The sequence below is a fragment of the Podarcis bocagei genome (assembly GCF_964188305.1).
Source record: "Podarcis bocagei genome assembly, chromosome: 10".
NCBI classification, from domain to species: domain Eukaryota; kingdom Metazoa; phylum Chordata; class Lepidosauria; order Squamata; family Lacertidae; genus Podarcis; species Podarcis bocagei.
In genome coordinates this window covers 21,701,964-21,717,568 of record NC_138135.1, presented here as the reverse complement: position 1 = coordinate 21,717,568, position 15,605 = coordinate 21,701,964, and the positions used below count along the sequence as shown (strand labels likewise).

General features: G+C 43.3%; 1 protein-coding gene across 2 annotated transcripts in view; it reads right to left on the bottom strand.

Annotated features, from left to right (window-relative positions):
• The window catches only part of SLC6A13 (solute carrier family 6 member 13), a 44,065-nt gene extending 28,680 nt beyond the window's left edge, over nt 1-15,385 (bottom strand). Inside the window, exons 1-4 of one of the 2 annotated variants that reach the window (XM_081210132.1) lie at nt 15,351-15,385; nt 10,035-10,324; nt 2,987-3,121; nt 77-217 (exon numbers count right to left, since the gene is read on the bottom strand). In XM_081210132.1, the coding sequence (XP_081066258.1) occupies nt 77-217; nt 2,987-3,121; nt 10,035-10,254 (496 nt within the window). In that variant the 5' untranslated portion in view covers nt 10,255-10,324; nt 15,351-15,385. Of the gene's footprint in view, nt 1-76; nt 218-2,986; nt 3,122-10,034; nt 10,325-14,829; nt 14,984-15,350 lie in introns of those variants that run through there. The other variant, XM_081210133.1, reaches the window with a different exon arrangement.
• Nucleotides 15,386-15,605: the final 220 nt, after the last annotated feature.

Here is a 15,605-nt window from a genome sequence, read left to right as displayed (position 1 = left end):
GGGGGGCGGTGTGTGGAATCAGTACAAAGTAATACTAAGCATCTTGCAGAACAGCAAGAGAGGGACTCCAAATTACCTGTGTTCCACTCATGATCACAGCTGCCCCATGGAAGGTCTATGGTGAATGAGCTGAAGAGGTAAAACAAGGCCCAGGCCAGAACAATAATGTAATAGAAATTAAGTAGTACAACAATCACCTGGGAAGCATAACCAATTCCTGCAGAGTGAACAAAAGAAACAGGGAAGGGGATTTGAAGAAAATTAATTGGAGTAATAAAGCCAGGGTGGTTTTGTTTTTTCAGGGTTGCACCTACATTTGGGGTACCCTGAAGCTCGAACTGTTATGGGGCCCCCTTTGCAACCAGCAACGAGATCTCGTAACCACTCAGTTATCTTCTTCAGTGGGGTTGTTCCACGACAGATCCCCACAATTATTTTAATAATAGTAATAATAATAATGACTACGACATCTCAGATCTTGATTAAAATTGCTATACTGGATTATCTCACATGTCAAAGTCACTGCAGTAAATAAATATTTCCCATGCCTTGTAGTTTTCAAGTTCTTGGGGGGGGTGAGAAATAGGGAAATGTTATATACATGGATGAATTAAGTTGCTTTTGGGGCCCCTCTGGGGTTAAAGGCTATGAAACTTAAGATTCTTAAATTTCATAGAAGATCTGCCCTGGGTTGCACCCCAGTGGTGGGCAAGCCAGTTGCAAAAGTCAGTGGTTTCTATACACAAACACAAGCACGCACACTTACGCACCATATAACACCTGTCTCCATTCTCCTTCCATGCAGACAAAGGGTTCAAGGGTTCATTCCAGCCAGGCAAAGGAGTGTCTGGCCCCTTGGGGTGGTGTGTGGCCTGAGGAGAGGCCTGAGGGACAAATTGAATCCTTTGGAGGACTGCACTTGGCCCCCAGAACTTGAAGTTCCCTTTGCTAAAGTCAGCTGGCTATCAGTTGTTGATTGCAATGAAACAACTGCCTTTGTTGACATGGGCAAGACATTCCAGCAGCCCTTTGCTTACGATGTTACAGCGAACAATGAACTCCATCCACTTCTACCTACCTGAGCTAACTGCCAGGCTGTGATTAACACAGTAATTTGTCCTGGAATGAAGCAGAAATAAATCAAGAGTCCCTAATGACCCAGGAACCTTTTAGCCTCAACTTTCCATTTGATCCGGATTTTGAGTAACCTTAAAATCATGCAAACATCTGATCAGAAAGTGAAGTGTTCCATTATACTAGAACTTGGGGGAGGGGGTGTCATCCACTGAATCTGAAGGATAGGGGATTCAGAACAGGCTATTTGCCATGCTTGCTGAGGCTGATTGGAGAAGCCTGCCCTAATCCATAATTTTCATAAAATCCCCATAGGGCATGCATTCGCATTGCAGGATACATCAACTTGTCTTTCCCATTTTCTCAGGTGCTCCATTCACCATTCTGGGTGTTCCTTTCATTCACCATGTCTTCCCCTTGGTTTAATTTCCACTTACTTTTTTAATTTTCCCTGCACCTGTTTATGCACTGTACATTTCCTAGGTGTCATATATTCCAGAATCTTACAATTCTACAGGAAAACAAGTAGAGGCTCCCCCTTTTCTCTTTTACTTTACACTAGTTCCAAAGTGTGCCTTATGTCTTAGTTTTGGCACGGCAGCCCTTGTTGGAGGAACTGGGCATGAGGAAGGTGTTAATTTCCTACATGAGAACAAATCACCCTATATATTAGAAAAGGTCAGAGGTGCAAGGCCAGCCAAGCCAGTTGCTATGGCAATGGCCCAGGGTCGTCTATGCAAGGGATTGATGCATGCCAGCTCATCTGTGCCAGGGTGTGTTGTGTGTCCGGGTGTGAAGGGAGTCGGCGTTACATCTTGAATTGCTGGAGCAACAGATATGCTTTGTACTTGTATGTGTCTGTAGCTGTATATGGTACATCCTGTATATATATTTCTCAGCATCCAGAACTGTATTACTGAAGCTTTATCTTCTGCAGCAGTAAATTATTTGGGGCTCTAAGCTGCCTCTGTGTGGTGACTGGACCTGGAGGCAACTTCCGCTGTGTGGGGATCTCATCTCAGATTCCCAACAGACCTTACCCCAGCCGGAAGTGATTGAGGGAATCTTTGATTTAAAACAAACATAAAAACATAAAAAGTAGACATAAGCATGCATTTTACACAGCAAAACAAAAAAGAAGGAAGATCTTTGATTAGCACCCACCCCATGCTGATTGTCACTGCATTAATACAATTTCCCCCAACCTGGTAGATCCTTTCTTGTAATCAGTAAACATCCGCATTTAACATTTTATTTCAGCTAATGTGCAACCTGAGCTTCTCTTTTCCCTTTCCATCATGTTAATTTTCCTCTTCTATAAAAATTGAGATTCCTGTGGTCACTTCAGCCACACTCTGTTGCCTCCACAACAGCGATCTTTGTCACAACTGAGGGGCGTTTGCATTTTCCACTGACAGGTATCACTCTCAAGCTTCAAGAAGCAGTGGTGCTGCTGTTGCAAGAGACACAGTCATTAAAAACCCGAAATAGTGCTGATGCACGATGATCTGATGCTAATGCTACAGCAAACAGCCAAAATTGGGCAAACGTTGACATCAGCATGTGAATGCTGACACCCCCAGCTGAATCTTGTGGGTGTGCAGGGAGGCAAAGGATTCGCATTTTGTCTGTCCTTCAGACATCTTATTTACTTGAGTGTGGCTTCTGATTTATGCTAGGGCCCTCCACCCCACCTGCCACAGAGCAAAAAGATCTTCACGTGATACAAAGTGTATGGAAATGTTATGCAAATATGTGCCCCCTTTTGGAAGCCAGGCAGAGGGTCCAATCCACATGTAAGTGTACCGGGCCCAGAAAATCCCATTGATGCCCTATGTAAGATAGCTGCTTTAGTGCAAAAGGTAGTACAGACTTTCTAGCAAACAAGCTGGTCCCATCATACCCAACTCACCTTCAAAGAGAGGGCACAGCCTCCGCCAGGACGTGACACCTCCCTGGCTGGTGTACTGCCCAAGTGCCGTCTCCAGGAAGAATACTGGGATCCCGCAGGTGAAAAGGAAGATGAGGTAGGGGATGAAGAAGGCACCTACAGATTCAGAAACACATGGAGGTGTTAGATGCTCAGGCTTTCAAAACAGGAAGCTATGGTGATAACAAAGAGCCAAGTGGGGAAGGGCATTTATTTATTTATTTATTTATTTATTTATTTATTTATTTATTTATTTCTGCAAATGTTCATGTTTTTGTTGTTCATTTGTTATATTAAGAAAACCAAACTGAATTATTATTATTATTATTATTATTATTATTATTATTATTATTATTAGAAAAGATATGTTTGCTAACCACACAACAGAAGTAGTTTGACCCTCAGAGGTGTTTGAAGATCATCCCTTGGGTTTGGGCCAACCAATAGCAATACACTTCTCCGGGATTCTGCCAGCAAAATGTTGAGCTTGTGGACACATTGACCCAATGGCCCAGTGAGCAGGTTTATGATGGTTTTTAGAAAGAAAGCTCAGATGACAACAAATATGGTTTTGAATACTTCATACCAGAACAAGAAGGTTCAAACCTTTGATCAGGATGAGACAAATGCAACTTTGATTGTATTTGATCACAGACAAATTGCATTTTAAAAACTAAGTTCACTAACATCACAGAGTCAGCTGTGGAACAAAAACACTGTCTAACTTAACCCTCTGCACAAAGCAAGCCTATCAATTCATTATTCTTAAGAGCCCAAATGAATATGCTCCCAACTATTCTCCACAATATTTTGCTCTGCAAACTTTGAACATATTGAAGATATTCTTGGAATACTCCTATCGTTTGCCAGATACTTACTCAGGATTGGATATCTATATTTTACATACAATATTCGCTTCACTATTTGATACCAGAATAATGTTTGATACTTGATACAACATGGTATTCCGTACTCAACAGTGCTCGGCTGCTGCCATGCAAGGATATCTTGCAAGTTATTTTTTACAGCTGACATGCAACCATAGTTAATATTAGACAGCATTCAGTAGTTGCCATGTAATATCAAATGGTGTTAATATTTGATGCTGGCCCAGCATTAAAGCAGTCAAAAGATGCTTATCACAGTAGCACCAATCTATTCAGCAACATTCAAACTGGTGGCCCCTTGTGACATATGGGGCAGTATCCAACTAACACATCCCATCAACACAACGATTTCTGCAACAGGACTCCCCCACCCTATGTCCTCCCCAAATCTAGTCTGGAGGGTTGGAGGCATGAACGGGGAGGCGGGCCAAGTCCCATTGAGCAAGCAGAAATTTTTGCACTGATGGGATGTACTACTCAACGCTACTGTAGATACAACCCATGACTAACATTTTGACTGAAAAGGGAAGGAATTAAAGCAATTCTTATGCCTTTTGTGTCCAGGTTTGGACAGATGCAGACTCTGCTCCTTGGCATTAATTGCTAGCCACTTTCAACACCTCCATCCGTTCCAGGATCAAGCCAATATTTAACTGACTGGAAAATCACAATTAACTTTAATTTGCTCCGAAATCCCCTTAACGGTTCCAGCTCTTAGCAGGCTGGACTGGGCTCCCTGCCCTTTGACTGAAGTCCACACCAAGCTGGCATGGCAGGAGGCTGTGCCTGCTATGGAAGCAATGAGCTTTCAGACCCTGGGGGTAGAGGGAGGTGAGATCACTCCTCTGCTTTCCTCTGTTCCTAGCCAATAGTAAAGGAGGATGCTTTACTAAGCCTGACAGCAGAAACTGGGCTGGTATCCTCCATGCTTTTCATTGCTTTTTGTGTGTGTTAAAAGGGCATGTACCTTTCAGTTTAGTCAAGAGTACCAGCTGAAAGATGATTCCTTTTTCTTGCTGAAAGAGAAATCCAGGGTCCAATTAAAACATGATGCCAGGTCATATTTTAAAGGAACAAGGAATGGAACCAATAGCGAGATCCACATGTAGGTCAAGTTTGAACTGAGTGTCAGTGGTGGCTGGTGTCAGTGGGGCTGACTAGGGCAGAGAGACTAGGGCCACATTCAACACCATACATTTAAAGCAGCATTATATGAAGGGGAGGTTTGCTACTTATTTATTTATTTAATAAAATTTATATACCACTTGACTGTAAAAAAAAGAAAGAAAACTCCTCAGAGTGGTTGAGTGGATAGGAATATCCATCATCAGTATTCAATTACAGTATTGCTACCAGTATATATTTATTACTATTGTATTGATTTCCAATTTGTATTGATGGTTGCATTGTATATTTTTGTAATAATTGTTTTGGTTTGGTTTAATTTGTTGTACATCACCATACCCCAAAAGTATCCTGGAAAAATCAAGACATCCCGTGGTTTTTCTTTTGTCACGAGAGAATGTTGGCCATTTTGGATGCCATGATCTCACGCAATTGCACACCACAATTATTTCCTGAGGCTGTGATCTTGTGCTGTGACCCCAAAATATACATTTTAGAGCACCATGCCTGAAAAAAGCTCTTTTTCGGGGGGCGGGATTGTGGTGCAAAACCACACGAGATCAAGACATCCAAAACAGCCAACATTCTCTTGAGAAAAAACAGGAAGATGGCGTCTGGGAATATTGTGTCTTGGATTTTGCCATCAAGGTGTTAGAGGGTATGCATCACCAAGAGAAATTTTATATATTAAGAAATATAAAAATGGTTTAAAATAAATATTGAAATCATCCCGGACCATTGGCCATTGTAGTGGGGTTGATAGGAGTTAGCGCAGTTGATAGTCAAGCAACATCTGAAGTGCACCATGTTGCCTGTTCCCGAAGTAACAATGGGGCTTCTTAGTAAACATGCATAGGGTTGGCGAACCCAAGTTTAGGAACATTCCAGCCTCACAAAAATAAAAACAAGCCTCCCCTCTAATCCCTCCTCAAAAACAAAATTCTCAAGCAGAAAGAGAAACAAAAAGGAAAGCCGGCGTGGAAGTAGCTAATCCCTTTCACGCTGTCAGGGTGGGAAAGCGGTTTAGGTAGGCCTCTAAGGCAAATCCAAAAGATTTCAGACCAGAGTTCATAAATCTACTCACCGATAACTCTTACAAGTACCAAGTCCTTCTAACCTGTTTTTCTACAAGCTTCCAGAAAGTCAGATTAAGTAAATAGTTATCAAACCAAACAAGGAGAACAATTCTCAAATGGGTCTCTAGGTAATTTTTTCCAGAACACATACATAACCCACACGACAGCACAGAGCGTAACTGTGGCAGATGACTCCTGGTGAGTCTTTTAAAGGAAACGTTATTATAATAGGTTCTTATACTGCAAAAGCCTATAAATTATCTTAACTGAAGAGAAGAACTTCTGTATTCACATTATACAACTCCTCAGATTTAAAATCTTACTAAGACAGTTACTGCACTTTTTACTTCAGTTGAGATGGTTGAGATGAACACCTATTATCTCCAAACTGCAACTTATCACACCAGTGGTACTAATATAAAGAGAGACAAAAACATTTTCTTGACTTTATTTTTTTTAAACATAAAAAGAAAACCATGGGCCCCTTTTTATAGCAGGTATGGCAGCGAATGGTGGCCTTCACTAACCCACCTATATAGTGTCCTTTGGTACATGCTTCCATTGTGAGGGGAAATTTAATTTACTAGCACAAGCACCTTAACACAAGTTGCTGGAAAACTAATTCTCTCGCCCCAACATATTTTGTTTTGTGGATGATAGTTTCATGTGTGTCTTGCTGTGACATCACTGTGAGACTCATAACAAGTCTCTTCACCCCTTGCCTACATCATTTTGAATGCCCCACAAGGACAGATGGGAGAATGTGTCATTTTCAGTTTCTCTCAGTACCTCATTTTCCCATCTTAAATTCATTTCTCCACCTTTGTGATTTTTTTTTTAAATCTCATGAAAAATTTGTCAGCATTGTAGTGTGAATTTCTTCCAATATAGACATTTGTATGCAACTTTCCCTAAAATACACATTTTTACAAATAATTTTCCCCCTAATCCTGCACATGCTTATATGTTGTTTCCACAAATATATACATTTTATGCACATTTTATCCTAGTATGTGCCTGGCAAAATTTGGATAAGCGTGGATCTTACTGTGTTTGGATTTGTACATTGTTTCAGAAAGTGTGGGTTAGGTAGGTTCTCCTTTAAATGTGTCCTGAATCAAATTTCTCCCTCATCCTTACCCACAAGTAAACAAGTGTGTGTCTGAGATAGAGAGAGCTCTCTAAGGACAGAGTAAAAGAAGCCATCTCCTTGGCAACTCTCTTCATTACATCTTAGGACATGCACCATGTGAGGCAAAATTGTAATGTTATGGAAAGGAGTCATGCTGTCCTCTCATTCCAAAAGATGGGGAAAGGAAGGGGGAAAGCCCTGCCTTCAGTGGGAACACAGAATAATTTCTTCCTTTGTGCAAGGAACTATTTCTACTAATTTGACTAGCTGGGGCTCCCAGCAGAGGAAGGGAGGAGGAGAGAGGAACCAGTGCTTCAAAGCCATTCCTGTCTTTCTTACTTTTGGGGGTCATTTTTGGGATGCCAACCCATTACAGACTGTAAGGCTACCAGATTTTTTTCAATGAATCCAGAGACACTTTTCAACTTCAATGGATTTTGTATGGGGACTGATTTGTAAATCCGGGGACTGTCCCTGGGAAACGGGGACGTCTGGTAACCTTATTACAGAGCCATAATGTTATAGCCAGGTTTTTAGTCCCTCTTCCCTCAATATAGCAATAACTCTGCCTGGCTTTCCAAGCTCTTGTCAAGATTAGTGAGATGGTTGTTGTTTTTACAGTAAAAGTCCTGTAGCAGCTTAAAGACTAGCTAATTTGTTATGGCATGAGCTTTCGTGGACACACATTCACTTCAGATGCATGAGGGATTGTTCTCTATGGACATTTGTGAGTGAGAGAGACAGACACACGGACACAGCGTAGAGCAAAAAGCAGTAGGAGAAAATGGCCATGGAATGCAGAATGTGCCTTCTGAAACAGATCAATTCAAGCATGGAAAATAAGTACGGCAACCATTTCACCACTACAAAGCAGTCAACCTAGACTCACTTTGTAAATTAAGCATCCATAGAGGGACAGGAAGCCAGTAGCCATGTTTGGACAATCGAAACCAGGCTTCCCATACTGTTTGGTACCATTGATCCATGCTTACTTCTGACAGATCTCTCCAGTGTCTGGTTATAATGTTTCTGGTTGCTGAGAGTAGGTGGGTTATGATTTCTTTGTGATGTGAGTGGGTATTATTGTCTTGGAAGATGTTCAGTAGGGCCAATTCTGGGGTGATTTCTAATACAGTGGTACCTCAGGTTAAGAACTTAATTTGTTCTGGAGGTCCGTTCTTAACCTGAAACTGTTCTTAACCTGAGGTACCACTTTGGTTAATGGGGCCTCCTGCTGCCGCCGCACAATTTCTGTTCTCATCCTGAAGTAAAGTTCTTAACCCGAGGTACTATTTCTGGGTTAGCGGAGTCTGTAACCTGAAGCGTCTGTAACCTGAAACGTCTGTAACCCGAGGTACCACTGTACTTGCTTAGTTATTTTACATATTTCTCGTATGGCTGTTGTCCAGAATTTTGGATTTTGGGGCATTCCCACCACATGTAGAGGTATGTGCCTGTGGAGGTGCACCCTCTCCAGCATTTTGGTGAAGTTCCTGGGTGAATTAGCGCTAATTTCCTTGGTGTTAGGTACCATCTGTAGGTAAGTTTCAGAGTAAGTTATTTTCTTTTCATAGATATGGATTTAAAGGGGGGTTTAGACCACATTCTGGTCCCCTGAGTGGGGTTAATCTCATAGCCTATGTTGTCCTCCCATTGTTTTCTGATTACGTCTAGGGGGTTCATGGGATTTTGGAGTAGCATTTTGTATATGGTGGATACCATTCCTTTGCCATGTCCCTTTGTTGTTAGGAGGAGGTTTTTGAAGGTTGTCAGGGGCCTAGTTGTTGCTGATTTTACTACTGGATTGTTTAAAAGGGCATGTACCGTATTTTTTGCACCATAACACTCACTTTTTTCCTCCTAGAAAGTAAGGGGAAATGTCTGTGCGTGTTATGGAGGAAATGCCTACGGGTGGCATGCCTACGGATTTTCCTCCTCTAAAAACTACATGTGTGTTATGGTCGGGTGCGTGTTATAGAGCGAAAAATACGGTAATTGGTGATGTGTTAACCAAGGCATTTGGACGTCTCCTAGTTTGTCTTGTATTTCTTGTGTTGACAAGGGTTTATTTTTATAGAAGTCTGTTAGGTGATATAGGCCTTTGGTTTGCCAGGTTCTGGAGGTTCTGGGCTGTGTGATGGAATAATGGGCGGTGTGCCAGGGGAATTAGAGGGGATGGGGTTGGGGTTAGTTTGCTTATTTCTGCTTTCCATGCTTTAAGCATGGTCTGTGTGTACCTCCTTTTTCTTTTTTTGATGGGGTAGGAGTGGAAAGCAACACGGGAAGGAAAAGTTCACCAAGAACCTCAGCACCATTGCTTCAGTCCCCCCTCCCCAAAAAAAGGCCTTTATAGTTGCATGAATATTTATTTATTTATTCTTTTTAGTAATGTCGGGAGATCTCATGTTGTGTGTGGTTTTACACTTAGCTCGCAAGGACACAAACAGTTTTTGGGAGAAAATTGTGGAAGTCACTGGCTGCCTCCTAAGTCCCCCCCCCTCCCCACCTTGTACTGGGGTTTGAAGAGGAAACTCTTAGGTGGTTTTGTGCAAGTTCCTCTTTCTCTCTCACCCTAACCTAACACATAAGGGTGCTGTGAAGATAAATGGCATAAACTTTGCAAAACATTTTGTACGCTGTAAAAGGCTGGCACTTGGCTTGCTTCGGCTGGCATTATTGATTCCCTCCCACCCATCCCCCATGATATGCAACTGCAGGTGTGCAGGTTCTCTTGTGATCAATGGGAAAGTGACACAGTTGAGACATCTAGCAGATGCGATGTAAATTTGCTAGGCAAGAGCTGCACTTACCACCACCGTTCTTGTAGCAGAGATAAGGGAACCGCCAGACGTTCCCCAAGCCGATGATTTCTCCTGCTACAGAGAGCACATATTCCATTTTGTTGTTCCAGTGGTCGCGTTCTAGGGTTTGATCTATTGCTTCTTCCTTCTTCTTCTTCTTCTTCTTCTCCCCAGAGGCTTGTGCAGGTATTTCTCCATTGATCACTGCCCCGGGGACTCTGTAATCCATCCCACCTTCAAAAGCTCAGTGTCGCCTTTCGCCCCTCCACTGTTATGCTTACAACAATCAAATTCTCAAGCTGGAGGAAAAGTGAGAGACAAACTCAGGGACACGCTCAAAAGTTCACACCACAGCTTCCTTGCTTACAACAGCTGGATATGTTGACATTCCAAGTGCACAAGATGTACCCATAGACTTTACTGAGGCAGGAGGTATTTACTTTGGATTAGAAGAACAGTGTCAGCTTAATTTTTAAATGATTCATCTCAAAATGTTCTGGTTCCTCACAGAGTATCCTTTCAGTAAGCATTCGCCAATGTTTTGTACACCACCAGGTATTTTGTTTATTTACATCCCCCTTTCATTTTAATTCATTTCACTTGTGAAAACAATTCAGTGAAGAAATTGCAATCCTGTTTACTTTTACGAAAGTGTGCCTAGAAGCACTGGGCTCAGACATGTTTTGGGCCATGTTTGCTCCTGTCACTGGCCCATCACATCCTCCCAGACCCATAGAAATAGCCCTATGGTCCCCCTTCAAGAAAATGTATTCACATTTGCCATGGAGCATCAGTGCAATATCCTTCACAACCTGGGGCCGGGATACCTGAACAATAGCTGACCACCAGCTGGATGCTCCTGTGATCTGTGTCAGGGATGGAGAACCTGCAGCTAGACTGATGACTGGGAGTAGCTGCTGAGACCACATGACACCGGCCCTGAAAGACCTACATGGACTCCCAGTACATTTCCAAGCACAATTCAAAGTGTTGGTGCTGACCTTTAAAGCCCTAAACAGCCTTGGCCCAGTATACCTGAAGGGGCGTCTCCACCCTCATCATTCAGCTTGTACACTGAGGTCCAGCTCTGAGGGCCTTCTGGTGGTTCCCTCAATGAGAGAAGTGAAGTTACAGGGAACCAGGCAGAAGGCCTTCTCGGTAGTGGCACATCCTGTGGAACGCCCTCCTATCAGATGTCAAGGAAATAAACAACTACCTGACTTTTAGAAGACATCTGATGGCAGCCCTGTTTAGGGAAATTTTTAATGTTTGATGTTTTATCGTGTGTTTAATATTCTGTTGGGAGCCGACCAGAGTGGTTTGGGAAACCCAGCCAATAGGTGGGGTATAAATATTATTATTATTATTATTATTAGTAGTAGTAGTAGTAGTAGTAGTAGTATTCCAGATGTACTCCAGATGGGACTACAGCTCCCATAATTGCGGACCATTGCCAATGCTGGCTGGGGCTGATGGGGGTTGAAGAGCATCATTCATTAGGAGGGCCAAGGTTCCCCATGATTTCTGTACATCAGTAGACTCCAATTTTTCCAGAGCTCAGACCCATTCTGTAACTAAGGGGACAGCACCAGTCTTCAGACCGGAGGTGAACCTTACTGATGCTTTTGAAGCGGGGTGGGGAGTCTTCTGAGATTTATCCACCTTTAAATCCCAGACTTCTATGCTTTGTTCTCATGGGCACATATTCTGTCCTCTTATTTTATAATAAAAAAACCCAACTGCAAAATGGTGGTGACACTATTTAACTTCTAAATTCTTTTAAACAGAGTATTCCAGGTAGAGCCTGACAAGTGGAGGTGGTAGTGTTTGCTTGTTTACTTTTAAAATTGCACTTTCCGGGGGTTTTCCATATTGGCTTTCTGCACTCATCAAAATAAGCCAAACCATGGAATCATGGAATTGTAGAGTCAGCAGGGTCCCTGAGAGTCATCTAGTCCAGCCCCCTGCAATGCAGGAAGCTCAAGTACAGCATCCCTGATAGGTGGCAATCCAAACTCTGCTTAAAAACCTCCAATGAAGGAGAGCCCACCGCCTTCTAAGGGAGTCTGTTCCACTGTCAAACAGCTCTTACCATCAGAAACATGAACATGACTTTAGATGAATACTAACCTCAGTTGCCTCCCTAAAGTCTGGCCCAGCTAAATTACAGTATTTAAGCAATACAGTTGAAGGTGACATTCCCAAATTCTCTTTCTATACTTAATAGCTCCCATCATTCCCAGCCAGCTTAGGCTAATGGTCAGAGATGATGGGAGCTGTAGTCCAGCAACATCTGGGGACCTGAGGTTGAAGAACATTGCTCTAGACCAGGATGTCCCAAACTTGGGTCTCCAGCTGTTTCTGGACTACAGTTCCCATCGTTCCTGACCACTGGTCCTGCTGGCTAGAGATGATGGGAGTTATAGTCCAACAATAGCCGGAGGTCCAAGTTTGGGAAACCCTGCTCTAGATCAGGGGTGGGGAAGCATGTGGCCCTGCAGAGGTTGCTGGACTACAGTTCCCATTGGGCTGAGCTAGCATGGCCAACAGCCAAGGGTTATGAGAACTGTACTCTAGCAACATCTGGGGGGGATGAGCACAAGTTTCCAACCCTTGTCCTGGAGGAGACCCAACAGGCCTGACCGCTGCCCCATACAAATGAAGTGGACAACCCTGAATATGTACCAGAAACCCCTTGCAACAGATTGTGGTTCTGTAGCAGGTAGGCAGTGTTCCCTTGAAAGCAGTGCTGGATTTACTTATAAACTAAACAAGCTATAGCTTAGGGCCCCCCTCTCTTGGGGCCCCCCAAAAAATTTAAAGGAAAAAACTGGATGTACATTTCCAAAATATAACAATTATTTGATAAAATACATATTTTGTTATGTGCAAATGGCTTTAGATACCTATTAGGTCCATAGTATATCTTCAACACAAAAAGCAGCAACAATTTGTTGTTGACAAAGGACAGCTGGACATATAAAGGGCCCCATTACCTTCAGTAGCTTAGGGCCTCATCAAACCTAAACCCGGCCCTGCTTGTAAGACAGGGCCAGAAGGAAGAAAGCTTGTAAACTTCTCCATTGCTTTAGACCAGGGGTGGTCAGAATGGCGTTCTCCAGACATTTTGAGCTACAGCTTCCCTTACCCCTGGCCATTGACTGTGCTGGTTGGGGACAGTGGAATTTAGAGTGCACAACATCTGCAGGACACTTTCTTGGCTACTCTGCCTTCAATGCATTGACTGATCCCGAGTGCATCACTGAAAGGAACGGGGTGAGTCCTAAGAAATTAGGCAGTGACAGAGGGCATCGCATGTGTTCTGTAGCATCATAACTCACATCACACAAATCTTTAACATTGTTTATTGATCAAGGCAAAGATCTGGCAGCCAAGTGTGCCTGCCATTCTTCTTAAACCAATGGTGCTTTGGGGCCATTAGAGTCCAAGACCAAGTAACTATCAAGGTGGTAACACGGCAGGTGGGGGGGGGCCTTCAGGCTGAGAGAGGGCTGCTTTTAGGTGATTGGATGTGGTGGTAAAAGTGGAATGGGGACTGCAAGGCAGATGAAAGCTTTCAGTGTCTGGCTCTGGGGACTGTTCTAAATAAGGAGGATTCTGAAATAGAGAGCTAGTTCCATAAGCAGACTTTATTATACAAACCGTGCACATTTGTACGTCACTATTAAGCGTAAAGCCTTTATTTTGTGGAAGACTGAAGCAGCACATTGGATGGAGACTGAATGTGGGAGATCTTTAGAGGCTAGCAAAAGTAGCCGAGCCCGGTAAATCTCTCCAGACACATTAGTTTCTGAAAATTAAGCAGACTCTCTGTTGTGATTAGGTTCTGCCCCATGCCTCCTCTGAACCAGAAATGCCTCTTTCCCTGGAAAAAAAATATGAGACTCTCAGGATGCTGCATTCTGCTCACAGATCTGGACATGTGTTGCCCTTTTATTGAAACACACAATGGATACCTGCTGGGAAGCCAAATGCAAGGAAGATCTGGCACATGAGGGATCTGGTGCAAATCCACCTTTTTAAGGCAACTTTGGGCATGCATAGTATTATTTCAATAGAAACTGCGTACATGTGATGGAGTAACAAACCAATTAAGAATAGGATGAACAACTACAAAGGACCCATCTGCTGTAATTTTAATAATGCAGTGCGTTCTTCAATCTAAGGTCCCGCAATGTTGCTGGAATACAGCGCCCACCATTCTCAACCACTTTAGCCAATCATCAGGGATGATGGGAGTTGTAGTCCAACGACATCCAGGGAGCCAAGCCAGAAGAACACAGCTTTATTGGGTCTGTAGGAGAGGATATTCCACCTGCTGGGATCCCTACTTCTTTGTAACTTGTAAAAGTAGAGAGTCTTGATCACTTTCCCATTAGTTCACCTTAGCGATGTGCAAACTATTGCAAACCATCTCTTAATGGTGTGGGGGTTTTTTGAGGGGGGGGGGAGTCAGTTTTGAGATCATACTCCAGGGTCCCTTTGGCCCTCTGGATGTTACTAAACTAAAACTCCCACCATCCCTGGTCTGCTGGGCTGATTGCATTTGTAATTCAACAAAATCTGGAGCCCCAAAGGTTCTCAACACTTGCCTCAGGCACAAGACAACCAAGGTGTTTTCTTTTGAAAATGTCTCATTCAGTGCTTTGCCCAGTGAGAGAATGTTCCCATAATCATCATGTACAGCGTATACTTTGCCTCTCCACCTTCCCAATTCAGAATCTTTAATAGTTCACAGTGGTCCAGTTCTCTCACACACATACATATACACACACAAACTCACAGTGGCCCAGTCACATGCCGAACAGTAAGCCAACTTCCTTCATGCCACATCCAGATGCACCTCAAAGGATCTTTGGATCCCGCTCCCTATGGAGAACGACTCCAGGAAAATAGTGATGGCATCATTCATGTGAAGAGCATCAGCCATTTGTAGGTTACCGTTTTCCTCCACCACCCTGCCTGCCCATCAAAACCAAATTCTTTGATTCATTCATTCTCTCAGCCAGTTCCTTTTGTGAAGAAAACAAGAGATTCCAATACACAGGGAGGAATACTACAGCCCAAAGTGCTTTGAAAGCTACACATGAATGCATAGCCAGAAGGAACAAGAAATCATGTTAAATCAGAGGGGCAGGGGGAGGAGAGAAGGAGAAAGAGGTGGGTGCATAAAGATATCTTTGCCACTAAAAATTGTTAGGCAGTCCGCACACATGCACACCACACACAAACACACACAGTCCGCCTGATGACTGCAACGCAGCCCAACGCAGCAGAGGAGAAGGTACAAAACTAAGTTGTTACCTTGAAGGAATGAGCTGTCAGGGGTCTGGCTGACTGGGGAACCGTGAAAGCAATAAGAAAAAGGTGCTGGCTATTTAAAGCATGCAAGAAAAAAACCTATTCTGCAATGGTGTAATTCTAGACTTTGCCCGGCCCACATTCCTTCCTCCACCCCCACCCCCCAGGGCTGTACAATAAACTACACACGACTTCTGATGTGCCTTACTAAAGGAGCCCTTGCCCACTGCCCAGGCAACTTTCCTCCTCCTTTGCTTT